Source organism: Curcuma longa, chromosome 17, assembly GCF_044706935.1.
Source record: "Curcuma longa cultivar G26 ecotype Majalengka, Jawa Barat chromosome 17, ITB_CL_G26_1.1, whole genome shotgun sequence".
Taxonomy (NCBI): Eukaryota; Viridiplantae; Streptophyta; class Magnoliopsida; order Zingiberales; family Zingiberaceae; genus Curcuma; species Curcuma longa.
Genome location: NC_133877.1, coordinates 7,127,885 through 7,155,256, shown reverse-complemented (window position 1 = coordinate 7,155,256; position 27,372 = coordinate 7,127,885). Strand labels below are relative to the sequence as shown.

Sequence of the window (27,372 nt, the reverse complement as noted above, 5' to 3'; positions counted from 1 at the left end):
TGATCTACGCTCATCACGTGCCCTGCAAAACTAGAAGAAACAGGCCTAGGTCGTGCCTCAAAAGCACGGTCGTGCCTTTAAACAGAGACAATGCCCTTCTGGACCGTGCCTAAAAGGCACGGTCGTGCCCCTGAACAGAGCCACAACTTCTTCTGACCGTACCTAAGAGGCACGGCCGTGCCTCATCTAGTGATGTGCGTCCACACTGGGTCGTGCCTCCCAGGCACGGTCGTGTGGACGGAGGCGTGTCTGACCATGGGTTGCAGCTATAAATACCTCTTTTGGGACTCTAGCCAAGGGGGAGACTTTGGAGAGCCACCGGAGCTGTTCTTGAGCCATCGAGGCCTGATTCGGAGCGAGATTCGACGATCCATCCACCGATCCGGCTGCTTCATCCCATCTTCATTACATCTACGTGGAGATTTCAGTCCGAGGAAGAACGATAAGTCCTATTTCCTATTTTTCACCATTGTATCTTCAGATTAGGATGAACTCTTTCTTTTCCTTATATTGTAACCTCCACGATATGGAGTAGTTCCCTAGATTCTAGGATGTAGGATGAATCAGGTGTATTTGGATGATTGTAACTTGGATTTGTTATTCTACCGTTCTTATGATTTGATTGTGTATATTGCCTTAAGGATTGATGCTTGTGCTGTGATTGATGATATGCTTGTGTATGAATCTATGAGGGTAGGGATTAATTGTGATTTGAGGAATCATTAGGTCGTACACCGGGGCACTTCGTGACAGGAAGAAAGCCTTGAACCGGGCGAGTTTCCGAGGGGTTTCTTAAATCATAATTAGTTTCTATGAGAGATAGCTAGCGGTTATTCATTGTTGGAGAGAGGTCCGTAAAAAAGATATCCTGTGACAGGGGATAGGATTTTAGTAGCATTCCGGGGCGCCTGAGTGACACAGGAAAGCCTTGAACCGGGCTATCTAGAATCACCTTGATCTAACAATGATGACGTAAGAACACCAATGATTTATTTTGAGGATACCTGACGAGGTCTAATTGGATATATTGGTTAACGTCCCCAAGTACAATTGTACAATTACATCCATTGTCACAGTCGTTTTCTTTCTCCGAATTAAGGATTAAGTACTCTAGCGTCCTTCTCCCCCACAACAACTCATGCTCATTTTCTCTCCCACCTTTTTGTGCTAAATCTAGTAAGTAATTCCACGGTCCCTGTGAATTCGATCTTTTTATTACTTGACGACACCCATATACTTGCGGGGGCCTATCAATACGATATCTTAAACACAAGAAGATTAATGTACTTATAGTAAAAAGGAGCCCATATTGAAGTCGGTAGTGCGATGATAACTCTCTAGTGGAATGAGTTATTATTGCTTCTATGTGTTCGGTGACATCCCCATTGAAGACCTAAACCAATTACTCCTCTAGGTCGTTTAGCCTCTGGAAATCCTCTCTGAATCGTTAGGCAATCGAACCAATACAAAGCAGTGTACTCTAACTGATCGATTACACACCTTGGTAATCGATCACCTGATCGATTACCAAGCTCCGTAATCAATTAGCTGATCCATTACGAAGGCTGGTAATCGATCACCTGATCGATTACCAGGCATAATGAATATTTTTATGCCTAAATCGATTAAGTAATTCCAAGCCCTGTGGATCGAATTTTATTACTTGACGAAATCATACCAAATACTTATTGATGACTGATGTGCGTAGGGTTTATATATGTATTTACGCTTTATTTGCACATCTTTCTGAGTTTATTGCTAAAATCTTGTGTACATTACATCCCTTATTTATGCATTTAGGCACATATCTTGCATTTCCTAGTTCGGAGATCTGCTCGTGTTTTTACTTGTTTCAGGATGGAATTTGGAGCAAAAACGGGCAAAACGGAGTATCAATTGAAGACAAGGCAAGACAGGGCCGTGCCTCATAGGCACGGCCGTGTCTATTCAGCCTTCTGGCCGTGCTTCAAAGGGCACGGGCGTGTGCACAAACAGAAGACCAATAAGCCTGGGTCGTGCCTCACTGGCACGGCCGTGCCAACATCCCCCATCAGCAGCAGAAGAGGTCGTGTCTACCAGACACGGCCGTGCTTTGAAATAGAAGCTAGCCGAGATTTGGTCGTGCCTTACAGGCACGACCGTGTTTCCAACCTGAAGGAAGCATCTGCTGTTGGCCATGCCCACCAGGCACGGCCGTGTGTCAAAAAAGAAAGGTCTCAGCAGCTGGCCGTGCCTCAAAGACACGGCCATGTCCAGCAAAAGAAGAAGAGACAGGCTATGGCTGTGCCTCACAGGCACGGCCGTGCCTTCAAACAGAGTCAAGCCAAGTCTGGACCGTGCCCCAGAGGCACGGCCGTGCCCCAAAATAGAAGCTTGACTGCCTAAGGCCGTGCCCCCAAGGCACGGCCGTGCCTCTTCAACCGACAGTGCCCACACTGGGTCGTGCCTCCCAGGCACGGCCGTGTGAGCGGGGGCGTGCTAACTCGTGACCTACATATAAATAGGTCCTCTTAGTGACCTAAGAAAGGGGGGAGACCTTGGAGAGCCATCGGAGCTGTTCTAAAGCCACCGACGCCTGTTTCGGAGGGAGATTCGACGATCCATCCACCGATCCGACTGCTCCATTCCATCCTCATCCCATCTACGCAGAGTTTGCAGTCCGAGGAATAAGATAAGTCTTATTTCCTGTATTTCATTGTTGTATCTACAGATTAAGATGTATTCCTTCCTTCCTTTGTATTGTAAACTCCACGCTATGGAGTAGTTCCCTAGATTCTAGGATGTAGGATGAATCGGATGTATTGGATGATTGTATTTTGGATTTGTTAATCTACCGCTTTCAATGATATAATTGTCTATTGCTTTATGGATTTATGCTTGTGTGTTGAATGATAAATTGTGTGTGTATGAATCCATGAGGGTAGGGATTGATTGTGGATTGAGGAATCATTAGGCCGTACACCGGGGCGCTTCGTGACAGGAAGAATGCCTTGAACCGGGCGAGTTTCCGAGGGGTTTCTTAATTCATAGTTAATTCTTATGAGGGATAGTTAGCGGTCATCCGTTGTTGGGGAGAGGTCCGTAAAAAGATATCCTGTGACAGGGGATAGGGTTCTTTTAGTACTCCGGGGCGCCTGAGTGACACGGGAATGCCTTGAACCGGGCTTCTAGAACCATCTCAAACCGACAACGAGTGACGTAAGAACACCAATGCTTTATTCCGAGGATACCTGACGAGGTCGAATTGGATAAATTGGTTAACATCCCTACAATTGAACAATTATTGAGGAAAGGTAGAGGATCCAAGTCAATCAATCCATACTCTGAGGAGTCCGAAGTCCTAGGATCGTTTCACAACCCAGTGTCACAGTCGATTCCTTTCTCTGAACTCTAGGATAAAGTACTTTAGAACACTCCTATCTCCCCCACACAACTCATGCTCAGTTTTCTCTCCACCTTTTTGTGCTAGATTTAGTAAGTAATTCCACGGTCCCTGTGGATTCGATCTTTTTATTACTTGATGACATTCCGTATACTTGCGGAGCGCTATCACATCCCTCTCAAAAGGTGCTTTGCACCGATCTATACAAGGTCTCAAAGGAATACTCAAAATCAAGAGAAACATGATAGATATTTCTCCAACAACCCTTACTGTTCTCAAAGGGGTATCTAGTCAATTTCCACTCACGACACTATTTTTTTTAGCAAAGTACTGCGAACATAAGGAGTTTCAACCATTACAGAAATATGATTTTGGGATCTTGATTTTTTCAAATGAGCTTTCATGATCTGAGTTTATCCAGTAACCAAAATACAGTTGAGATATTACCTTGGAAACACTAGTACTAGTCCGGTCTCATGAATCATGACTAATTTCAAAATTAATCCACCTCCTAGATTAGGCTTAAGTGAAAGAGATCCTTAGACTAGGCCATGTCTTAACTTTCTCATGATATGCTAGCTCACTTCCTGTTATGGTAGATAGGAAAAGACATAGCGCCTAGAATACTAGCCATAAGTATTAAAACAATCATCTAGAAAAGAAGTGCTAGCATTTTTACAAAAGGGCAAACTCCTAAGATGATGTTGGTGATTGTTGAATGCTACCATGAACTATAAAAAAAAATTCAAAGCAAAATTTAAAGTAAATTACAAAAATCAAAATTTAAAATAAAATATAGGTTATTTATGCACACTATCTAAAATGCATGGCCCCCCAGACTTAGCTCGTTCAGTTTCTTTCTCATTTTTATGGGGGAGGAGGCATATTTAAAGGTATCAATTCAGGTGCTTCCTCCCACGATTTTAATGCTTTTGGGAACAAAGAGGATAATGGAGGGAATTTTGGAAGATTAGACAATTTCAGAAATGAAAAATTATTAAATCATTCTCTAGTTCTCCTTAAATGTGCATGAAATTGGTACATGTTGTCAATTTGCTCCACAATCCCTCTCATCATGTCTTTAAAATCTTCTCTTCTCTCCTTTCCCATTCCTCCTTTTGTTTTACCATAAATTCCCTAGCCATTCTAAATAGATTTTCATCCTTAATGCATTAATTACTTTTTATTGTTATATAGTCAAAATTAAAGAATGTGAGTGTTGGAGATATCAGTGTTAATGTTAAATGTAAGCTGCTTCATTGGTCTGTTGATGGAGCTGTTGCAGAAGGTCGAATTGCATCCACGGATCCAAAAGCAAAAGTACATCACGTTCCTCTTAGTGGATCTTATTGTAAAGTTTGGATACATAGAGACTTTGTGGAGAAGGTGGAGCTAATTCGATCAAACGAAGAGATGTTTTTTCTTGAGGATGCAATAGGAAGCACAGTCGCTTGGGCATCAATGTTTATAGTTTTGTCTGACTGGTATAGATTTGATCATGTACTGTTTGTAGTAAAGATGAATTTTTATTTGGATTGTTTTATCTAACTAAATGTAGATGATTATCTCTGATATATATATATGTACATTGTTTGAGCTCTAATTTGTATGTGGTATTTGTGTATCGGATTATAAATATTATAGCTTTGAGCATGTTATATTATTTGTATTTGTGTATATAGGTATATTATATCTTTAAAATATAATTATCCGCAGCGCGCGGGGCGTGTGCTGTGGAAAATTACATCCGCAGCGCGCGCCCGCGTGTTGCGGATGCAACTTTCCGCAGCGCGTGCCCGCGTGCTGCGGATGCAACTTTCCGCATCGCGCGCTCACATGCTGCGAATGCAACTTTCCGCAGTGCGCGCCCCGCACGTTGTGGATGAATTATAACTTTCAACAGCTTGGAGTTATGCAGCATGCAATGTGCGATGCAGATAGCTTAATTGCGCGCTGCGGAAAGTCAAATTTGTTATAGTGATAAAAGACAAAGAACAAAAGAATGAGAAAAATACAAAGAAAAATGATTGCTTTCTTATTGATGATTGTCATATGCTATCCTATCTATGTATACATATTGTCGTCTCCGGGGCCATGTGTCATGGTAGGACATCCAGGTTATCACCCAGGCACCTGCGGTTCGATCCTTAGCTATGGCGTATTTGCAAAAAAATTTCTCCAAATGGGGATCGCAATCAAAGGATGTTAGGCATCTGGGTTGGCCGCTGCGTGCGCTTCCCGATTTAACCCTGGTGGCTGGTGGAAAACTTCCGTGGGACCGGACCGGTCACCCCTAGGGCTTGAGTCAATGCGACTAACTAGGATTTATCATTTTTTTATGTATACATATTGTCAAAGTAATATATAAAAATTATTATAATAAATATGGTAACATATATTACGATAACTATGATAATAATAAATATAGAAATAATGACAAATATGGTTGCGATTGCAATCTAAACATGATAAAGCATCAATAATTGAAATCAATATTTGAATATCCTGAATTGTTATCTTTGTCATCATTATACAGCAATGTATACTGGCTCAAGCAAGCAACGATTGTACCTCTGCATGAAGATGAGCTATAAATCGCATGGACTAGAAATTGAGACGGTGGTTGTCATCAAAAGACCAGAGCAGTCACTTGTAGAGAAATCACATGGTGTCGGTGTCGAGCATTAGAAATAGAGACTATGATCGATTGAAAATGACACCCAAAAAACTTGACAAGAAGAGCCAACATCTATTGAGAACTAGGATGAGGGATGAATTCATAAATAAGTTTAAAGATATTTGTATATATAAATTTTAAATTATTATTATTTTTAATTTAAAATAAAATTTATAAGTAAACTAAAATTATCAAACATTTTAATATTAATAAAATCTTTAAAAAAGAGAGATAATTAAATACAAAAGAAATTTTAACAATTATCAATAATATTTTATAATAAAATAATTTAGTAGTATTTATGACATAATTTAATGTTAACTATAAAGTATATGATGTAATTTAATAAAATTAAATGAACTAAATAGACCCTATAAATTAAGAAGCACCTTCATGCTCGATCCGATTCCTTTGTAAATTACTTATTTTGATTTATTCAAAATAAATCCAACCAATAATTCATTTAATTACCAGCTCATCGAATCGAACATATGCCACATGAATAAAGAAGAGAGAGATTAAAAAATGATATGGAAAAACAAGAGAAACAAACGTCCAAATTCATGGATGGCATCACCAACGGCAGGTGGATCGACGAAATCTGAGGCGTCGATATTTGAGATCGAACTCCCAAACGTGCTCCTGCTGCAGGATGTTGCCGATGGTGGACACGCCCGGCCACGGCGCGGCCGTAATCCCGACGCATTTCACTCCCTCGGCCACGTCGATGACGTAGCTCTTCGCCGGCGGATCCAGCCGCACGTCGCCGAACATGTGGATCGCCATCTTCGGCACGGCGACTGCGGGTCCCGCTGCTGTCCAGTTGTAGCAGTGCTCGAAGGGGTCCATGCTGATCCTGGGGACGCCACTGAAGCTCCGGCTCAGCGCCGATGAAACCAATCTGTACGCCGGCTCGGCCAGGACGGTGAGACTCGTGCCGGAGTCGAGGATGACTCCGCCGCCGCGACCGACGTCCCACACGCCGGTGGGGATGGGGAGCATCTCGCCGTTGATGGAGACGCCCTCGACGCGGACGCCATAGAAGGGCAGGAGGCGGGGGTCGAGGAGAAGTTCGGTCGCGCGGCGGTGCGGCGCGGCGAGGGCGGGAGTGAGACCGAAGGTGAGGCGGCTGGTGGCGTTTCGTGGGCTGAGGTGGTCGACGAGGCAATAGGAAAACCGGTCACCGAAGCGGGCGGCTGCTCTGGCGGCGAAGGAAACAGGGCTATAGCCGAGGCCGAGCACGCCGTCGGATGCGCGAAAGCTGGATCCGACGAAGGAGGTGGTGCACCCGACAACAAGCCCCCGCAGCTTCTTGCGGCGCTCGCCCTTTGTCAATGTTATTGTCGCAGATTCCTTCGCGAACACGCCCATCGCCGTCGATCCGTCGGAGTACCTGCGACCCGCTGATATTAATTAAAACGTCCAATTAAATTGAGCAGGAACAAGACAAGAATTGGAGCGGAGCCGAGCAGTGATGGAAGGGATCCGACGCCAAGTTTTACCCGTAGTTGTAAGCACAAGGGCTTTCCGGCGTGGGACACCTCCTCAGCGCAAAGGGAAGAGAGGACTTGCACATATGCGACGAGCAGCGGATGGGGGCGTAGGAGCTCGAACCCTCCGGCCGGAAGATCCTTCTTTCGCCGGCGCTGGCATCTGAGCCGCCGTGACTCCGAGGGCGGCATTTAACCCAGGTGAGGTCGCTGCCGGTGTCCACCACCAACACGAACCTCTGCGCCGGAGTGCCTAGCAGGAACCGCACGAAGTATTGCCCCGTGCCGGTGTAGGCCCCCGACGAGAGTGGCATGGCGAAGGACTCCTCGGCCGCAGGCGGGGTAGAGGAAGCGTTGGAGGCCGCGAGTTCTCTCCGCCAGTGCTGGTGGTTCTGCTGATGCCCGATCCTTTGGGAGATCATCCACTGGCGGAAGCGATCGCCGTCGACGAGCCCGCGGAGGTGGCCGAGCCGAGTGGGATATCGATGCGGAAAGCGGCTGATGAGCTCGAGGTGGAGCGACTCAGGGGGCATCTCGCCGGCGACGAGGCCATAAGAGCACAAGAGGAAGAGGATGAGAAGCGGAGGCATTACGCTCTGATCAGCTTCGCTAACAGTCTCATTCAACAAAATTTACTTGTATAAAAAGGAAGACGAAACAGAACAGATCAGAAACAGAGCACAACACAACAGGAATGCGATTTATTTTATGGTCTTACTGTATCATGAAGCTTCTCAGTTCTCCCTGTGCTGCTTTTATTACCTCATCATTTTTCGTATTTATCTGCTTCCTATATATATATATATATAGTGAGGAGAATGTGAGATCAGTTCGGCTTACAATTGTCAATCCTGATTAGCTGTAATGTGGCAAGAGAGAGGTGGCGCTAATTGTTAGGGTAGGAAAATGTGAATGTTATCACTTGTCACTAGCACATGCAAGGCTGTGCAGCTGTGGAGACTAAGAAGAGGAAGAGAATAGCGGCTGGAGAGATAATTATTGGTACAGTCATTGACAGTGCAGTTACAGAGCTCAAGCAACTTGGATCATGCACAAAGCCATGTTGCATCATTACATTCATTTTATATGCAGGCGCCTGTGATGATAAACTCATCCTCTGTTTTCGTTCACACTCGTCGTTCCAGTTAACATCAACTCAAAACTAGATCTACACCAGCACAGTAATAAACTCATCCTTAAAAATCTCAACGTTCCTTTGGTCTGCCAAGAAATGCCATTATCTAGCGTGCATGCTCTCGGTAAGTACGGCAACGGTAAAACCAGTCTACGAACTTCGTAGAGAAGTGGTGGATGATTGAACCGGTCAAACAGTAGGAACGGCTAGGAGTAGGCCAAGTTGGACAGCTGGAACGCAGTGGCTCATAATGATACATCATCACACACACACACCATTATTGAAAATCTGGAGGCAGGTGTCGTCGTCACATGGATTGAGGGTGCAGCAGGCGCCGTACGATTGAGCCGGAAGGTGGAGCCGGCATCGCTGCTGCTCCTGCTGCTGCTACTTCTTCTTGGATGGGTGGAGTTAGGTGCAACATGTTCTCGGAGGGCGGCCCCGCCTGCAGCCAGTCAGCTACCACCACGACGTTTAGCGGTGGTCATCGCCGCATGTTGTGGTCTCCAAATTATACCACTGCCGTTTCTTTGTATATAGAAATTCTTCTTCTCTTCGACCAAAAACAAATGTCTCTCTTATCTCACTTTACTTATAACTTCAACAGTCTCTAATTTAATTTTGGTCTCTTTGTTTGTTATCTGAATCGTTCCGAATTAATCGCAATCGAATTTGAACTCTTGAGAGTGCTAAAATAAAATTGTCAGCTCCCAAATTTTGTTATAAAAGTATTTCTCCAATTATTTGTTTTTAATAAATAAAACAAATAATGGAAGGGCTTTTATGGAACGCTCTACTTCAACGGGGCGATACTTGTTGTGGGCCACCGATGCGGTTTCCTACTCGCCCATTGGCTTTGCTTGCGTGGAGTGGGGCCCGTTGGATCAACGCGTTTCGCTTCCACGGTAAGTCAAGCAGGCAATGAATTCGCGTTCTCCTTCCTCTTCCAAAAGCCCTGATTAAATTAGGCGAGGGGAGAGAGAGAGAGTTTTGATCGCGAGGATGTTCGAGCTCTTCGTGCTGGGCTGCACCGGCGTGGTGATCTTCCTCCACGGCGCCAATTTCTTCTTCCGCGCCCTCTCGCGCCGCCTCACCCCTCGATCTCTCAGGTTCCTTCTTTCTCCTCCCCATTCGATCTCTCGATAACAATCTTAGCCTTAATCTTCTTCTTGGTTTTCCCGTAAAAACGCCATTTGACGCTTGGCTGCTCTGTCCTGTGGCTTCAGCTTCTTGGGAGTCGCTGAATGGTAATTTTGACGCGCGCACACAAGAAGATTGTAAGTTCTATACTGAATAATTTCGAGATTCAATTGATGACTCGAAGTGTGCAATCTGTACAGTATGTAGCTCTGATCATTCCAATTTAACGTGTGTTTTTTTCTTTCCTTCTGTTCTTTCTTCCTTTTGGGTTTTGTTACGTTTGATTCATTAATCCGCTAATATTATAGTGTTTCTTGCACACCACAAAGCAATTAGGGGGGTTCATTAGGATTCCGACGATTTGCTGACCAAAAATTGGATACATAATTTGTTTGTTGTTGGTGAGTATTTTCTGATTAATTTAAGGGAATTAGCTGATCCAAGTTTGTTAATTTCCATCGACATTTTAATCATGTTGATTCAATGGAAACTTCGAGCACGGGTACCTATGAAATTGATCAGTCTCAGTTTACCAATTTAAACGGATCGATTTGGATATCCATTTATCCTTGCAAGTCAGGTATATTAATGTTGGGTATTTGGTTGGGAGTAAAGATACATTACATGAAAATAATGATATGAAATTTAAGTTGAAAGACGTGGCAATCTATGTGTGTCATGTCACATGACTTTTTTGGTCGAACAAAATGTCCTTTTAGCGATCCTGACAGCAAAATTGTAAGATTTAAGATTTAGAATTCAAAATGTTGAAAGATATAGCAAACCACGTGTGTCATGCCACATGGCCAAAAAAGCCACGTGGCATGACAAACGTGACTTGCCACGTCTTTCATGTTAAGTTTCATGTCATTATTTTCATGTAGTGTATCTTTACTCTTTGGTGACGAATAGCAAAACGTATATATCCCTTCTCTCTTTTTGTCTTTCTTAATACATGTTCTTGGATTCTTAAATACTCTTCATCATTGAACTTGATAGTATAAATGTCTATTTAACTCAACAACAGAACTACATTTAGAAAGTACAACCATACTGAATCATCACCATTTTATTAGTTCATTCTTTGACCAAAGTATCAGTAGTTTGCAACTAGTATTTGCAGGATATGAATGACTCGATCAGGATTCACAAGCAAGTATCCTTCTAGTGCGACTGCCTTCAGTATTCCGATCTGTGGTAGGTTTCATTTTCTCAGTGAGAGGCTTGTTACAGAGTTGTATCAAACTGCATGTTAATCTTCAGTATCTTGTTCCTGTTGAAACTTCCTAACTTTGAGGCAGCTAAACAATCGAGAGAAAAGTTTGGAACTAAGAAAAATGAAGAGTTCGAGTGAAGTGAAGTGATGTAAGCAATACTGATGAATCCAACTTCCTCCCCCATCTGCAAAATTGCTGCCTGCCAAAACCAGTCACAGGAGACGTATTTGGGAAGATGGGGCCAATCTGGCCAAATCGATCAACTCGTTTGGCTCAACCAAATTGATATACCCAACCTGCTTAACGGAATCAGTTAGCCCTCAACCCAATTGGATCGATCGACTTCCCGACCAGATTGTTCCCTGACATGCGCATATTAATTGGTTTGTCCAATACAGTCAGATTGACCTACACTTTGGCTTGACCAGATCTATTTTCCCACCTAGCTTAATCGGATTGACCGATTCAACTAGCTTGGATTGATTCCCTCAACCCTTAATCAAACTAATCAACCCAAAAAGACTCTCTAGTCCGCTTGACCTATACAAATAGACAATCTGGTTGGATCTACCTTGTTGCCAAGCCGCTTGGTGCTCGGTTCAATTTTCGGCCCGTGTGGTTCATCCGAATTAATTGAACCATTTGATATGATGCCTGTCCAAATTGACAGAAAAGAGGTTTATTGAACAGATTGAATGAGTTATGAATGTGTGACGATGGCTTTAGTTCTTTATAAAAGAAATTGTTTTTTTTAAATAATTATTTACAATAAAAAGAAGAAAAAAAACGTTGGCTAAAAAAACATTGATCATAATTTTCAAAGGAAGGCAACTTTTTAACAGCTGAAGCTATCAAAGCTAAAATTAATGGCGTCGTCAGAAATCGGCCGAGTGGTCCAGCGTGTAAAAGAATTTATCAAACATTTTCTGATGGAATTGATGACCATGCGGGTGCATGCAATTATATCCAGAATCTATTATGTTTGGATATCCTAATTCCATGCACCATATTATGTTTAATATAGACATATCCCTCATTGATTTTTGTGGGTGTATGCAATTATATCGTTAATTTATTGAATGCTTGGTACCTTATTCAAATGCATTTTGACGCACCAATTGATAAAACAGTAGAAAACATGAAGGTAAGGAACAAGGTATTGTTCTCATAAAACCAAAAACATTCTAAGAAACGACTAGAGCAGGCAACGCAGCGAACATATGAACAAGATAGACTAGGGGTCATTTCGTCCATACCCCAGCTGAAATGAACGCCAGCACAAGGTTATGCAATTTCATATGGATGTCGCGATGCATTGAAGGCTTTCTTCCAAGTTGTGGGAGAAAGTATTTGAATCTGCTGCTGTGTGACTTTTTAATCGATTATTGTTTGCTGAGGGTTGTAGACAAATAGAAGTTCCAAAATATGGAGCATATCGACATGAATGCAACACGAGCAGATAAAGGGATTGCCCTGAAGAATCGAAGCATGAAGTTCATCAACACGAATTCCATTTCAAATGTACTTTCCTTGAGCCATAAAAGAAATAGCAGGTTTATGGTGGTGTTACTGACTTTGATGAATGGTGCGTGTGTATTGAAATGCATAAAGATTCATGTAATAAGATGATAAGATAGTTTTAACTCCAAATTTTCATGGGCAGCAAGATTCAAGATCAAGAATATTGTCATAGGAAGTACTTCAAGGATGTAAAAAAATTCAATTTATGAAAGGTATGTTGCATTGCATCAGGCAAGAGTAGCAAAGCGAGATGGCATCCTTAACAAGAACTGTGTTTTAAGTTCTGCATTAATCTTCAGACATCAACCAAAAAAAAAGGTTAATTGTCCCGTTTCTGCATGCCTGGGTACACAAATTTAAACGCTGCTATATGAAGCATAAAAAAGTTTAAAGTTCAACTTCTTGGATGACGAATAAAATCATTAAAAAAAACTAGTAAATCAATTTAGATAGATATCTAAGCTCTAACTATTTGAACCTCATGGTATAGAATGCAAATTCAATAGGTAAGATTACTTACGTGAAATTAACTACAGAGACAGGAATCCAAAACCTAAAACCTGTATCATGATGAAAAATTAGCACAAAAGTAGTTTTCTTGTAGAGACCTGACAAGAGAAAAAAACATAGGAAAAAATAGCATAGGGAAAGGTAATCACCATATAGAAGAGTAGGAAGGGCATCATTTTGATATTTGGATGGTAATTCTGCTAATTTGCCAAGCCATAAGTTGTTCCAAGCAAAGATAACAGCAATAACACATGGACCAAGTAGAATTTGGTTTAATATCACCTGCAATGGCATGAAGCAGCAACTAGTTAGAACCAATTGTTATCAGGAAAAATGACCAAAAGATCATGTATAATAGATTCAGTTAGTGCAATGGGTAAGCTACAACCAACTTACCTTCAGTGATAGGTTTACAAAAGTTGGTGCAGGTATACAATGATCAAGAAACTGATACCATGCATATGAGCCTGGACCATAAAGAAGAAAGCCATAGGAAGCCATACGTAGTGCACGAAGCCAATCATGACTTGAAAGAACAGTTGATACTATGCCCTAGAGGCAAAAGGTGCTGGTATTATTCTCTATAAAATGAAATCATTGCAAGCTCCAAGAAACAAATAATGTAGCAACAGTTAATAAGAAGGTTGCATTAAAAGGATTATGTGTGAGATAATAGTCCCAAAAGTTCAGTTGTTGTTTTGGTTAAGAGAGTTTGCTAAATCAAAGATAATGGTAGGAATTTTTTTCATCCATGATACTAAAAAAGTTGCATATAGTAGGATTCAACTCATTTGACGAATTTATAACAAAAGAAAGGGCCAACACATGGCATGGCATGCTACGGGAGAGGATCTCAAGTCGCCGTTATGAAATTTTTGGTCAAGCTTACAGTTCATCTATAATGGATCACCTTTTCTACAAAAAGAGCTGGTTTGATATTTTAGCATTTACAGAGAAACAAACAAACAAACAAAAAAAGATTGAACCTTGATGAACAGCCAAATAGACATAATGATAACTGCCCATTTATCAATATCCAAGAAGCTATATGTGATAAGATAGAACATGGAATAATATTAAAACAAAATGATCACAACTAGTATATAAATGCATCAACTTTTCTAGCAGGAATATATATTTATTAAATTGATTTGAATTTCCACAAGAAGCTAGTTAACTTAGTGGATTGGATTCAGAAGAATATGAAAATATCAGTCTAATGAGCATAAACTTGACCTGAATGGATTCTATTCTAGCAAAAAGAAACTTTGCCACGAGACCGAATCCACATGAAATTTTGAATAAGGTACTGAATGAGCAGCTAGAAGACAGTAAGCCTATCCTAGAGAGAAGTAGGACCATGTAGGACATTTACACAAGTAGTGAAAGATTACATCAAAAATAGTTTCAAACAAACAGACTGTCACAGGCATTAGCACATTTTACAATACATCAACAAATTGCTTAAGAATCAAGAATGTCAAGAAAAAAGAGGTATGGAAATCATTGAATCAACACAAGCATTAAAGTTTAGAGTTGCAAATGAGCCAGGCAACAAAGCTCAGTTGTGTTAAGGCGTTGCTTATTGAAAAACTTGTGAAGGTCAAACCAAGCTCTCCAAACCTAATTATCAAAAGGTTATAGACCCAGACTGAGCTTTACTTTGTACTAAGCTCAATTAAAACCAAACTTGTTCTTATAACAAAGCACAAGCTTAAGCCAAGAAAAGGTAGGTTATTACATTTTTAAAAACAATAGATTCAAGAGCTTGTCCATATGCATCTGTGCATTTGAATGAACTTTCTGTGATAATGCTACAAGTCTGCAGTAATTACAAATTTTATATTTCAATAGTTTGGTGATGTAGTATACATGACATCAATAAATTCAATATTTAATATACTGATAAAATTCAAGTCTAGACAGTTTAAACATCCTTGATTGAATATTTAAAACACATCTACTATTCACTTATATAATATATCTTATATACATATAAGACATCAAATTATCTTTTGTATGGTGTGCTTAACCAAAGCCCACAAAGGAACTTATAAGCAAGAAAAGAGACTTGTTCATCGATTGTTCGATACAGTTACAGTTTCTGAGCTTTGTTCATGAACATTAATTAGAATTGAGGTTAGTGAGTTTAGTAGGCTACTTTATTGATCAACAACAACAGCAACAAAAATCTAGTAGGAGCTTTTGTCGAGCTGAAAATCAAGCCTACACACAAACACTTGGTCCATTTGCAATACCATAGAGTTAGTATATACAGTATTAGACAATGAATTCTATGGCTCTTAAAAGTATTTTCAGTGAACATGGAAAATACATGGAACGTTGTATCATTTATATGGATAGTCCATTACTGCAACAAGCAAACAAGTTTTTCTTTATATTATGGTAACCATGTATGTGAGAAAGGAATTATGATAAAACCTAGAGAAGAAGCCACCTAAACCTTTCATGTGGACAAACAGAAAACAAAAGTCACACGGGCATTTTGTCGACGAGTATATCTGCATATTTCATCAGCTTCCGAACAGGATAAATGGAAGGTATACACGTACCATCAGTGGTAAGAAGAGCTAAAATTAGGTCAAATTTCCCATATCAAGTCACCTCAGTTAGAATGTGTTTCCAACCCGAGCGTAATCCAATGAGGTTAAGATTGGACAACATAGAAAAGCTGTCATGCGAGAGTGAGAGGGGAGGCTGACCTTATTCTCGGAGGTTTCCAGGAAGCGACGGCCCCGGAGAAGGAAGCGGTCCCTGATCTGTGCCACGGTGTCTCCAGTGAGGGTGAGGGAGGCAGCGATGGCGGCCTGCTTGAGGGGGAAGTCAGATAGGAACCAGATACGATCAGTGAGATTTACCGATTCCGAGGAGGAGGAGGAGGAGGAGGAAGAGGAGGAGGATTTGGGGTTCCTCCGTCTCCGGTAGTGCTGGTCCCTGTGGAGATGGAGGGAGCGCCACCACCAGAACCCTCCCCCGTTTCCCAGGGCATCCATTGCAGCAGAAAGGAGGGAAACGGCGAAGGCTGGGTAATGGGGCATCTGTAATATACAAAGAACTATAAAAGGAAAAGGTTTATGAATGAATTAAAAATTGTGCAAAAAAAATCTTCACCAAAAAAATAGGAAAGAATGATTTTTTTCTTTTTTAAAAATATTCCTAGAGTTTTAAAATCATCATTTTAACTGCTAGTTTTAAGTTAATTATCGATATAGCTTTTATTATTTGGTATTAAAGTCTTTAGCTTTCTTCAAACACACATTTCACATAGGAGGTGGCGATTGCTTGGTCACACCTTCAACACAAAATACTCGATCAAAAATATGACTATAGGGGTTCGAAGTAGCCATCTTATTTCGTTATTAATGTCATCATTTATCTTCTTCATAGTCAATCAAGATATTGTCCATCTTCATAGTCACTCATTGCTTGATATTATTGCTCTGCCCTGTTAAATATTTAGATAATTTGTCCGAGTCTTTTAAGTTTGTTCGAGTTTTTAGGTAACTGAGTCGTTCCGAGTTTTTAGGTAACCGAGTCTTTTATTTTATTTGTTCATGTTGAGATGGTCTATTGTAAAAGCCTATTTATAGGCTTGTTTGGCTTGTCTTTGGATAAATAAGAAGTTGGTTTTTCCCTTCATCTATTCTCTATTTTCTATCTCCAAACTGCTGCAGCAGTTCGGTATCTGGGCCCATCAGTGGTATCAGAGCCATCTAGGGTTTCGCCGCCGTCTAAAGATTTAGCGCCGTCGGTTGAGAAGAAGCAGACGAAACTCTCAATCGTTCGCCTCCGTATCTCAGCGCACGCACCGCGTGGATCGCTTCCTGGTCGTACTCCGCCTGCTTCTCCATCATTCGCAGGCACTGCAGAGCCTCCAGCTGCAACCCGGGGAGGCACTTCTCTTCTGTTGCATGCAAGAAGTGACATCACCACGTGGACCACGTGGAAGTTCAATCCTTTTTAGGAGTTGTTTTATCTTGTGCCCCAAGCACATAAGTCTTCTTTGCCCGGCCATCGCGAATCAGAGGCCGAAGGCGATCGCCAGCAAGCAGACGCGAGGAATCGCAACGCCGGTGCTCAGGTATCAGAATTATCTCCTTCAATGGCATCCGAAAGTAATTTTGTGCAACCTGCAATTCCACGCTTTGATGGTCACTATGACCATTGGAGCATGCTCATGGAGAATTTCTTAAGGTCCAAAGAATATTGGACGGTCGTGATTTCTGGAGTAGCAAAATCAAAAGAAGATGCTGCGCTAACAGAAGAGCAATTGAAAGATCTTAAAGCAAAGAATTATCTCTTCCAAGCTATAGATCGTTCAATCTTGGAAACCATTCTCTGCAAGGATACTGCAAAAGATATCTGGGATTCTATGAAAAAGAAGTACCAAGGCACGACAAGAGCTAAGAGGCAGCAGCTTCAAGCACTTCGTTCAGAGTTTGAAATGCTCCGAATGAAATCAGGAGAATCAGTTTCAGAATATTTTTCAAGAACGATGACAATCGTCAATAAAATGCGGATCCTTGGTGACAAGACAGAGGATGTTCTCATCATCGAAAAAATCCTTCGATCTATGACACCAAAATTTAATTTTGTTGTCTGCGCCATTGAAGAAGCAAATGATGTAAGTACACTTTCAATTGATGAATTACAAGGTTCATTATTGGTTCATGAGCAGAAAATCAATCAATATGAAAAAGAGGAGCAAGCATTGAAGGCTTTATCAGAAAATCACTCTACAAATTATAGAAGTGATAGAGGACGAGGAAGAGGTAGAGGTCGAGGAAGAGGAGGAAGATACAACAACGATCAAGGAAACCAACAACAAAATCAACATCAAGAGAATTATTTTCAAAGAAGAGGACGTGGAGGTTATTATTCAACAACTGATAGAACAAAGTCAGCAGACAAGTCCAATGTTGAATGTTACCGATGTCATAGGTATGGTCATTATAGATCAGAATGCTACACTAATTTGAATAAACAAAATGGAGATCAGACTAACTTTGCAGAAGAAGAAGAAGAAGAAGAAGTGTCTCTTTTGATGGTATGTCATGAGAAAGAGAAAACTCAACGACATGTATGGTATTTAGATACAGGTTGCAGCAACCACATGTGTGGGGAGAAGGATACATTTTCTGACTTAGATGAAACCTTTCGCAGTTCTGTCAAATTTGGCGACAACTCTACAATTTCTGTTATGGGAAAGGGAAAGGTAACCATACAAGCAAAAGGAAATACTACCCATACTATCTCTAATGTTCTTTTTGTGCCAGATTTAAAGACTAATTTGCTTAGTGTGGGTCAACTACAAGAAAAAGGATATGAAATTGCTATTAAAGAAGGAGTTTGTCGCATTCAAGATGCAAAGTTGGGATTAATTGCGCAAGTTAACATGACAGCCAATCATATGTTTCCACTTGATCTTCATACAACATCTCATTCATGTTTTTCAGCAAAATCTGATGATGAGGCATGGTTATGGCACTTTCGTTATGGACATCTAAATTTTAGTGGATTAAAAATACTAAAACAAAAGAATATGGTGATCGGTCTTCCTCAAATTACAAATCCTTCTCAAGTTTGTGAAGAATGTGTTGTTAGCAAACAACACCGTAATCAATTCCCCCAGGGAAAATCTTGGAGAGCAAAGGCGGCATTGGAGCTTGTCCATTCAGATATTTGCGGGCCAATAACACCACATTCTAATGGAGGTAAAAGATACATAATTACCTTTATTGATGATTATAGTCGCAAAATATGGATTTATTTTTTGCAAGAAAAATCCGAAGCCCTTACTGCTTTCAAAAATTATAAAGTACTTGTCGAGAAAGAAATTGGCAATTCGATTAAAGTTCTGCGTACAGATCGTGGTGGAGAATATAACTCACATGAATTTGCAAATTTTTGTGAGAATCATGGAATCAAAAGATAACTTACAGCTGCTTACACACCCCAACAGAATGGTATATGTGAAAGGAAGAACCGCACTATTATGAATATGGTGCGAAGCCTTCTAACGACAAGTGGTATTCCTAAAAATTTTTGGCCAGAAGCAGTTAATTGGAGTATCCATATATTGAATAGAAGTCCCACATTATCTGTTCAAAATATGACACCAGAGGAAGCTTGGAGTGGAAGAAAACCAACGGTTGATCATTTTCGGATTTTCGGATGTATTGCTTATGCTCATATTCCAGATGAAAGGAGAAAGAAGTTAGACAACAAAGGTGAAAAATGCATTTTTCTTGGTATAAGTAATACATCGAAAGCTTATAGATTATATAATCCTTGCACTAAGAAAATCATTATAAGTCGTGATGTTATTTTTGATGAAAAAGACACTTGGCCATGGAATCAAAATTGTGTTAAAAGAATTATCCCAGCAGATCTTGATGATGATGAGAAAGTACAACAATCTATGGAGGATAAACAACAAATCCCAGCAGATCTTGATGATGATGAGAAAGTACAACAACCTATGGAGGATAAGCAACATGAGGAAATCTCTCAAAATACTCCTATAGCAGATCAAAGTTCAATGGAAGTAGAATCGCAAAGGCCACAACGTGTTCGAAGAAGACCAGCATGGATGTCTAATTATGAGGTGACTGGAATTGATCAAGGTGATGATCCTCTTATACATTTTGCTTTATTTTCAGATTGTGATCCTACAACCTTTGAAAGTGCCGTCAAAGATGCAAAATGGCGTAAGGCGATGGATGATGAAATTGAAGTCATTGAAAGAAATAATACTTGGGAGTTAACTGATCTTCCAAAAGGACACAAAATCATTGGTGTAAAGTGGGTCTTCAAAACAAAAATAAAAGAAAATGGTGAAGTTGACAAGTATAAGGCGCGTCTAGTAGCTAAGGGATATAAGCAAGAGTATGAAATTGATTATACAGAAGTTTTTGCTCCCGTTGCAAGCAATGATGGAACAATCAGACTGGTTTATTGCCGAAGTGAAGATCAAGTTGCAGATATACAGACCAAGCCTCTCAAGTTAGCTACATTTGAGGTTACGTGATCTACTTGGAGTCTATTCACGTGCTGCTGTTGTTTTCTCTTAAACTGATTTCTGCCGACTTCAGTTTAAGGGAGGGTGTTAAATATTTAGATAATTTGTCCGAGTCTTTTAAGTTTGTTCGAGTTTTTAGGTAACTGAGTCGTTCCGAGTTTTTAGGTAACCGAGTCTTTTATTTTATTTGTTCATGTTGAGATGGTCTATTGTAAAAGCCTATTTATAGGCTTGTTTGGCTTGTCTTTGGATAAATAAGAAGTTGGTTTTTCCCTTCATCTATTCTCTGTTTTCTATCTCCAAACTGCTGCAGCAGTTTGGTATCTGGGCCCATCATGCCCTGGCGTCGTGTCCAATTCTATTCCATGGGCGCTTCTTTTGTCCATCTAAATCGTTCGATTGATTTTGGTCAAGCATCAGTATAGAATCGAAGAGTATGATTCACTGTTAAAGGCACGTTCATTTTCATCAATATTGTTTGTAGCATAAAGATGTACGTGTGAAGGGGATAAATAACTTACCATCAAATAGTTAGGGATGGGAAGAATTTTTTTCTAGAGTATGTGTCTATCGAAAATTAATTCTTTATCTTATTATAATAAATTTATCACCCTCTAATTAATTGAGCATCCCGTGACATATCCTTTTCTGTTTTTTATTTTTATATTAGGTGGATAAACTCATGGCTGGGATCGTTGCTTCGCCTTTGGCGTTGTACCTAAATCTACTCGAATTTTATTTTTGTCCATCTCATTCAACGATTTTTTGTCAATGGTGAAATGGAAGCCCCAACCATTGGTACAGTACTTGAAAATCATGTTTCGAATGAGGTGGTAAAAGGTAAAATTGATTGAAGATTTGAATCTTGTATTAGATATTTTTGAATGTTCATGGAATTCATATGTGCTTCTTAAATTTACCTATGGTCAATATGTAGGATCGAATCATCCATCTTCAAAATTAATCAAATCACAAGAGTTAAATATCTGAATTAACAACCACAACAAAAAGTCACTTTAATTTTATTCGATGACACCTAACAAACCATCTCCATTTCAAACAATCTCTCCTAAGAAATATTAATTGGAATGTTTGATGGTTAATAATAAAAAAATAGATGGTTGGTTTTTATATATATATTTGATATTAAATAGAGAGTCTTTTCATCTAATTTATCTATCCATTAAAACTTATACATATGGAAAATAATTTTAATAAAGAGGATTAAAATTCTTTGGAGCCTTAAGAAAGAGTTTAAACAATATTTTTAGGAGCTAAGATTTACATTTATGGATTATATCTTATAACAAAGATAGATCTCTCAACGAATTTCAATTTGATATATTATGCGTCCTGTAATTAATATTATTTTGATTATTCTAAAAATAAGGATGCCCTATTGATTTTGTTTTTTTACATCTTTAAATGTAAATGTCTGTATTTTGTCCAAATTCAATTGAGTTTCATCTCCCTAATTAAAGTATGATCCAAAACTAATAAAACTTGGGATGTAAATTGTTGGATGACGAGATATTTGTGCTTTTGAATTTTGATAAATTTTTTTTATCAGGTTGAATCTATTCTTTAAAAATTAATCGATTGGGAGGGTTGAATTCATAAAAAAAATAAAAACAATTCCATACCAAATTTTGATTCAAAGATTGCAAAATAATTTAGCGTTTAAAACTAACTTAACGAGTCGCCCGCCTCTCTATACGGGTCTCCATTAGCATCGGCGACGGATCATTCGTGCGGAGTCAGAAAATGCTGAAATTTTTTTTTCCACGGAAAAATTTGAAGAAACAGAAAAATCGCCCGCAGCTGAGTGGAACCGTCGGCACCCCGCAGATGTGGATTTTAGGAGTTGCAACTTACCCACCACAGGGATAACTGATAAGCTCCTCCGCCCTCGCCTTGTCTTCTTCTTCTCCTCCTCCTCCCGAGCGAGCGAGTAGAACAGAAGAAGAGTGACATGGCTTCCTTGATCTACGCCGCCTCCTCCTCCTCCTCATCCTCACATGCCCTAATCGAACCCAGCCCGCGCTCTCTTCCTGCCGCGAGATTATCGAGGATCTGCGCGACCCTAAGGCCGTCGGGGTCCTTCGCCACGGTGAGAGCGTTCCCGAAGATATCCCTCGCGATCGACGAAGATCCCGCTGCTGACAGGTTCCTGCACGACAACTCCATCTCCGACTTCATGCGCTTCAAGCGGGGCGGTTCTTCCGCCGGCGAGCTGCAGACCGCCGTCGTCGGGTACCGGAAGAGGTTACCTTGGTCGTTGCTTCACCCTTTTCTTCAGGCATGTCTGCTTCATTCGTGTTATCTTGCTTGTCTGGGACTAACATGATGGATTTCGGATGATTGATTAGAGTCTGGTCCTTGTAGGTCGATTTGGTATCGACGATTCATATTGCAGATAAGCAGTATGTCGATTCTTCCATTGATAAGTTTGTTTTTTCATATGCATTTTTTTTCCCGAATGGATAAATTATGGATGTTTCATGTTTGGCACAGGTACAATCGTAGCCCGTACTCTGTATACTCTTCTGTTTCTAATCTTCTAAGGTTTCTTTGTTATGAAATTTTTTCTGAGCTTTCATTGCTGGCGTTGTTGCTATCAATTTTAGGCATTCTTGATTACACTACAAGTTAAGTATCATTCGCCCATATTTTAAGCTACTAGTGCAACTATGCCCGTCTATAGTGCGACCATCACATTCTAAATTGGTTTTACAAACAAATAAGAATATTGTATATGGTAGAATGAACATGTTAATTATCGTAAGAGGTGACCACCAAGTAATTCTGTTTGTCAAAGATCAGAAAGGTGTATCTGTGGAACTTTAACAAAGCTAAGACATGAACTTTACTGACTCATGACAAGTATTCCATCTTTAGATTGGTATGTGGACTTATCTTATTGCTTATTCAGAATATAATGTTTCCAGTGAATTTTTAACCTTTGTACATGCAGAAACGACTGAATAAATTTTAATAACACTATTGTCTCCTGTGCAAGTTTATTGGGCTACACAGTTTTCTTTCTTTTCAAATTTGCATTGGGTTTCATATTTAAAGATATTGCTATTGTTAATTTTTAATAAGGTGATAACGCTAACAAATATTTTTAGAAACATTTTATTAAAGGCATTTTTTCTTTGACAATTTTTTGATCTCTTGCCTTTTATTTAACTCTTGATGTAGATACTTTGAGACCCTTCAGATGGGACTTGAGTCATATGATTGTGTTCTTTATGAGATGGTAGCAAGCAGGGAGAGTCTAGAGAAGAGATTAAACTCAAAATCCGAAGGAAAGTTGAAGTCCCCAAAATCTAAAGGCTTTAATATTATTGGATTCATTCAAAGGCAGATGGCTAGAATTCTCTCTCTTGATTTCCAATTGGATTGTCTTGATTATGAAAATGAAAAATGGCAACACGCAGACCTTGACTTTGAGACTTTCAAGCTTCTTCAGGTGCCTAACTTTGTTAAAATTTTCATTTCTCTGCCCAGTGTATCTTATCAGCTAAATTATTAAATAGAACCTACAATTGCCTCGTAGTTGTGGAATTCCCTTGTGCTTCTAATGTAGATGGTTGGTTATACAATCTATGCTGTTTCCTTAACTTTTCATCATCCTCTTTATTCCAATGCCAATGAATCCTAGAAAAGTTTCAGTTTCAGGGAAGATGATCACTGCTAGCCATTTTTCCTTGTAATAATAATGGGAACATCCAGGAACATAATAGCTTGCAAGACACCTTTTGGTTCTTGTTTATTTCTTGAGGAAGTGAGTTGCAATGTTTTCTTTTACTGAATTTACTCAATCAATGTTTAGATAATAGGTGGAGAAAAACTTGAGTTGGTAATTGATAACAGAATAATTAGATTAAATTTGAAGCATGAATTGCAGAAAAAAAAACTTTAGAAAGTATGGTTAATGTTAGAACTAAAGTTGAAAAAATGAAAATGTTTTCAATAATATAAAAAAGAATCCAAAGATTAATTTTGAAATGGCCTGACATGAAATTCCTACATCCAATAGTTTAAATATCTTAGATCTATTATTCAATAGTAAGTATTGATTAAAATATCTTTAATAAGATAAAGCATGTACCGTTAAAATGAAGAGAAGCATCTGTAGTTTTGTATTGTTGTTGTGTACCTCTTAGGCTAAAAGTGAACTTTGACTATAGTATTGCTTGTATCACTCTATGGACTAGAAATCTTGGTTGTTAGGAAAATAGCAATTTGCTTTAGCTCCAATAGAAGATGAAACGATGACAACAAGTTAGATTTGTTGGTGCAATCATTTCCTCAGTTGTTGTGGTTGACTAACACATTTTGATGTATTTGGTAAAAGGATTTAAATTAGGTTTTTGTATGTGTTACTGATGTGTGCATGGATTTTGTAGGAAGTTGGTAACATGCATATGAAGCTCATAGAGTTTGTGAATCAATGAGATCGAGTTGTGATGTTGACTTGCATGACCAAGATGCTTGGGACATCCTAGGTCTGTTGGAGTTCAAAGACATTCAAGGGATTGCAAGATGGGGTGATTGGAGTTGGTTAGATAGATTTGATAGGAGTCGCAAGAAGTGGACTTTGTAGGTGACAGTGAAGGATGACATGTGGAGTAGGCTGTGAGCTAGGTGCATTTGAGGGAGTGAGGACCTAGATGAACTCTTGGATGACGTAAAGTTGCGACAACTAGAAGGAAGTGAGCCATGAAAGATTATGTAACTTGTAATCTTTGAGTTCACAATTTCAAGTTAGATAGGCTTGATTAAGAGCTTTTCATAGGTGAACATGAGTTCTTGGTCATAGTGTAAGCAAAAGCTTATCTTGAAGAATTACGAGGGCTTATAAAGTGTAAATCAAGCAAAATTAGAGATTGAGTTGATTGATGTTTGTCTCAATCGACTAAGAGGCTTAGTCGATGGTCGATTAAAATCATGTGTTTGAGCAAAGACTTGATCCCTATTTGATTTGAGTTGACTGGAATGTTAATTGAGTTAATTCATGTGACTATTGGACAAATAAGCTTGTTGCATTAACTGGCTGAGTTGACTATCGTGGGTATAAGCAGACTGAATATACTGAGTTGAATCGACTGGATGCTCTTGAAGTCAGCTAAAGATAAAAGTTGTTGACAAATAGACAAAATCTTATTCAACTCAGTTGATTGGATGTATCCTGAGTGAAACATTGGACAAAAGAATTACTATTCCAATCAGAAACTATCTAAATGAGCTATCTTATCCTCTATTTGGATGCACCTTAATAATATGAATTCTTAAGGCTTTTAATATTTGTTTCTCTGTGCTCAAAGGCTTTTGTAATAAAATAGAGTTATTTGATTTCAATATTATTAGGGATATAATCTTACAAATCTTTTAATAGAATGATAAGATTCTTTTAGCTGATCCCTAATAAGTGGAACAAACACTGATGATGATGATAAGTTAATAGGTCCATCTTTTTTCTTTTTTCTTTAGTTATAGAGAGCCACAACTGAACTACTTGATATTCTAACAACCTACCTGTTGTTGTTTTATGTTCTGTAACAGGATGAGAGAGGCGAAAGCTTTTTCACACTCGCAAAAGAAATGACACGAACCTTAATTCAGCCTTCTTCTTTTCCTGGTGATCTTGGTTCATGGAAATCTAGGCTGTTGTGGGTTTCACGTGTGTTCCCCATGCCACTTGTTGGGCTCTTTATTATCATTAGTGTTTGTTCACCATCTGAAAGTTACAACACAGAGTATACTGAACTAGAAGCTCTATCAAGGCTTGATATTGGAGGTGCATTAAAGATTTTTTTATCCAAGCGATTAACATCTGAGTGAGTGCTGGTGCTTTCTTCACTATCACTTACTAGAAATACTAAAATCACGGATTGAAATTATGTGTCCTGTTGGGACCAACTTTCCTTCTGCCTAGGTGGAAGAGGTTGTGTTTCATAAGGATTGCCTTGCTTGCTTTGTACTTGTTGCGTATCCTATAATTTACACCTTCTCTTTGTATGAAGGAATTGAGATATTTTATCTAACTGGCATTTCTTGGACCATCATTGTGAAGGTTTACTAACATAACTGCTGCGATAGAGGAAAATTCAGTCATCATTGGTGAAAGAAATAAAGTTGCAATTGAGGCACTAAGGAGAGCAATCAACTGTGGGCACCAGAGGATAGCAATTCTCTATGGAGGCGGCCACATGCCAGATTTGGGTAGACGGCTACACGAGGAGTTTGACATGGTCCCTTCTCATGTGCAATGGATAACGGCTTGGTCCATCAAGAACAAGAAGCTCAATGTTCATTCCTTGCCATTCCTGAAGGAATTGGCTAAGCTCTCAGGCTGGCCTCTTAATAGGTACCAGACGCTGGCCTTGATCATCTTCTCATCTGTTCTTGCACTAGATCTTTGGTTCTGGGAGCTGTTTGTTCAGAGTGCATTCTCGTTGGCTTCTTCAGCGGCTACAGAAGTTAGTCTATTAATCAACATGTGAATTATGTGAACATTAGCTTCTAGGAATACTCAGCTGGAACAGAAAGGGGAAGAAAATTATTTTCTCCTTCCATTTGTGGTTACTCGTTGGAGGAACCTGGATTTAGATTAATGGTCTGATTCAAAGACCAAGTATTGACTCGTAAATATGATCTCAATTAAAGGACTATTAATTAAGAAAATTATTATTTGTAATCCTTTTTGTATTTCTGTTACTGTCTTGCATGTTGGCTGTGCTTCTTGTTCTATTACTGGCGATGCTTGATTAGGCAGTCGGTTGTCTCGCAAGTGAGGCCTGCTTACTGCATATGGTGTTGCGGGATACAAGTATGCTGTTTGGCTAAAATTCTCAAATTTAGTTTTTTCTTTTTGGGTCAGTTGTAACAGATTAACCTATTTATTTATATATGCTTTAAAATATGCAGATCTTTATGCAAGATGACCTTTTCTCTAATCTGAACCTATTTTTTGTTTTTATTTTTTAAAATAATAATAATTTAAAAAGGTCGATTGGCTTGGATTTAAGGGAACCTTACATAGTCAAAATTCATACAAATAGATACAATCTTCTTCTACAATTCTGTTGCAAAAGGTGGAATCCGTCATAGGTTCTATACGGTCGGTCCCACGACTATATATGAAAAGGTAAATCAAAAAATCACAATTGATCACGACACAGAAATAAATACAATCTCTATTTCTTCGGATGAGATTAAATTAGATTTCATTATTTTATTTATCAGTGGA

At 39.5% G+C, this 27,372-nt stretch overlaps 3 protein-coding genes and 1 long non-coding RNA gene across 5 annotated transcripts; 2 read left to right on the top strand and 2 right to left on the bottom strand.

The window, feature by feature from the left end:
* Positions 1–6,501: 6,501 nt before the first annotated feature.
* Positions 6,502–8,218, bottom strand: LOC141811685 (aspartic proteinase NANA, chloroplast-like). Its single transcript, XM_074699718.1, has 2 exons — positions 7,562–8,218; positions 6,502–7,452 (listed from the first exon to the last, which is right to left on the bottom strand). The coding sequence occupies exons 1-2, from the start codon at positions 8,137–8,139 to the stop codon at positions 6,633–6,635; spliced, it is 1,398 nt and encodes a 465-aa protein (XP_074555819.1). The 5' UTR covers positions 8,140–8,218; the 3' UTR covers positions 6,502–6,632.
* Positions 8,219–9,615: 1,397 nt separating this feature from the next.
* On the top strand, positions 9,616–10,073 carry LOC141811774 (uncharacterized). Its single transcript, XR_012600204.1, has 2 exons — positions 9,616–9,793; positions 9,911–10,073. It is a non-coding gene; the product is annotated as an uncharacterized LOC141811774 (long non-coding RNA).
* A 2,020-nt stretch (positions 10,074–12,093) lies between these two features.
* Positions 12,094–16,110, bottom strand: LOC141811665 (uncharacterized). Its single transcript, XM_074699693.1, has 5 exons — positions 15,796–16,110; positions 13,469–13,624; positions 13,222–13,354; positions 13,083–13,122; positions 12,094–12,514 (listed from the first exon to the last, which is right to left on the bottom strand). The coding sequence occupies exons 1-5, from the start codon at positions 16,084–16,086 to the stop codon at positions 12,424–12,426; spliced, it is 711 nt and encodes a 236-aa protein (XP_074555794.1). The 5' UTR covers positions 16,087–16,110; the 3' UTR covers positions 12,094–12,423.
* Positions 16,111–21,995: 5,885 nt separating this feature from the next.
* LOC141811397 (uncharacterized) lies at positions 21,996–26,807 on the top strand. 2 transcript variants are annotated; one of them, XM_074699446.1, is made up of 5 exons: positions 21,996–22,413; positions 22,500–22,537; positions 23,319–23,589; positions 25,686–25,960; positions 26,197–26,807. In XM_074699446.1, exons 1-5 carry the CDS (start codon positions 22,087–22,089, stop codon positions 26,624–26,626), a joined length of 1,341 nt encoding a protein of 446 aa, XP_074555547.1. In that variant the 5' UTR covers positions 21,996–22,086; the 3' UTR covers positions 26,627–26,807. The 2 variants fall into 2 exon arrangements, with proteins under 2 accessions (XP_074555547.1, XP_074555548.1); XM_074699447.1 differs by lacking the exon at positions 22,500–22,537 and having other exon boundaries at positions 21,996–22,379.
* The last annotated feature ends 565 nt before the right edge of the window (positions 26,808–27,372 follow it).

What these genes read in the sequence shown, in the direction of transcription:
- LOC141811665 (XM_074699693.1), bottom strand. Translation starts at nt 16,086, where the DNA reads ATGGATGCCCTGGGAAACGGGGGAGGGTTCTGGTGGTGGCGCTCCCTC. An exon ending in TGGAAACCTCCGAGAATAAG is followed by an intron (nt 13,625 to 15,795) that starts GTCAGCCTCCCC and finishes TTTTGCCTCTAG; the next exon opens with GGCATAGTATCAACTGTTCT. An exon ending in GTCTCTGTAGTTAATTTCAC is followed by an intron (nt 12,515 to 13,082) that starts GTAAGTAATCTT and finishes TCGATTCTTCAG; the next exon opens with GGCAATCCCTTTATCTGCTC.
- LOC141811685 (XM_074699718.1), bottom strand. Translation starts at nt 8,139, where the DNA reads ATGCCTCCGCTTCTCATCCTCTTCCTCTTGTGCTCTTATGGCCTCGTC. An exon ending in CCTTGTGCTTACAACTACGG is followed by an intron (nt 7,453 to 7,561) that starts GTAAAACTTGGC and finishes AGCGGGTCGCAG; the next exon opens with GTACTCCGACGGATCGACGG.
- LOC141811397 (XM_074699446.1), top strand. Translation starts at nt 22,087, where the DNA reads ATGGCTTCCTTGATCTACGCCGCCTCCTCCTCCTCCTCATCCTCACAT. An exon ending in ATTCATATTGCAGATAAGCA is followed by an intron (nt 22,538 to 23,318) that starts GTATGTCGATTC and finishes CTCTTGATGTAG; the next exon opens with ATACTTTGAGACCCTTCAGA. An exon ending in AGACTTTCAAGCTTCTTCAG is followed by an intron (nt 23,590 to 25,685) that starts GTGCCTAACTTT and finishes GTTCTGTAACAG; the next exon opens with GATGAGAGAGGCGAAAGCTT.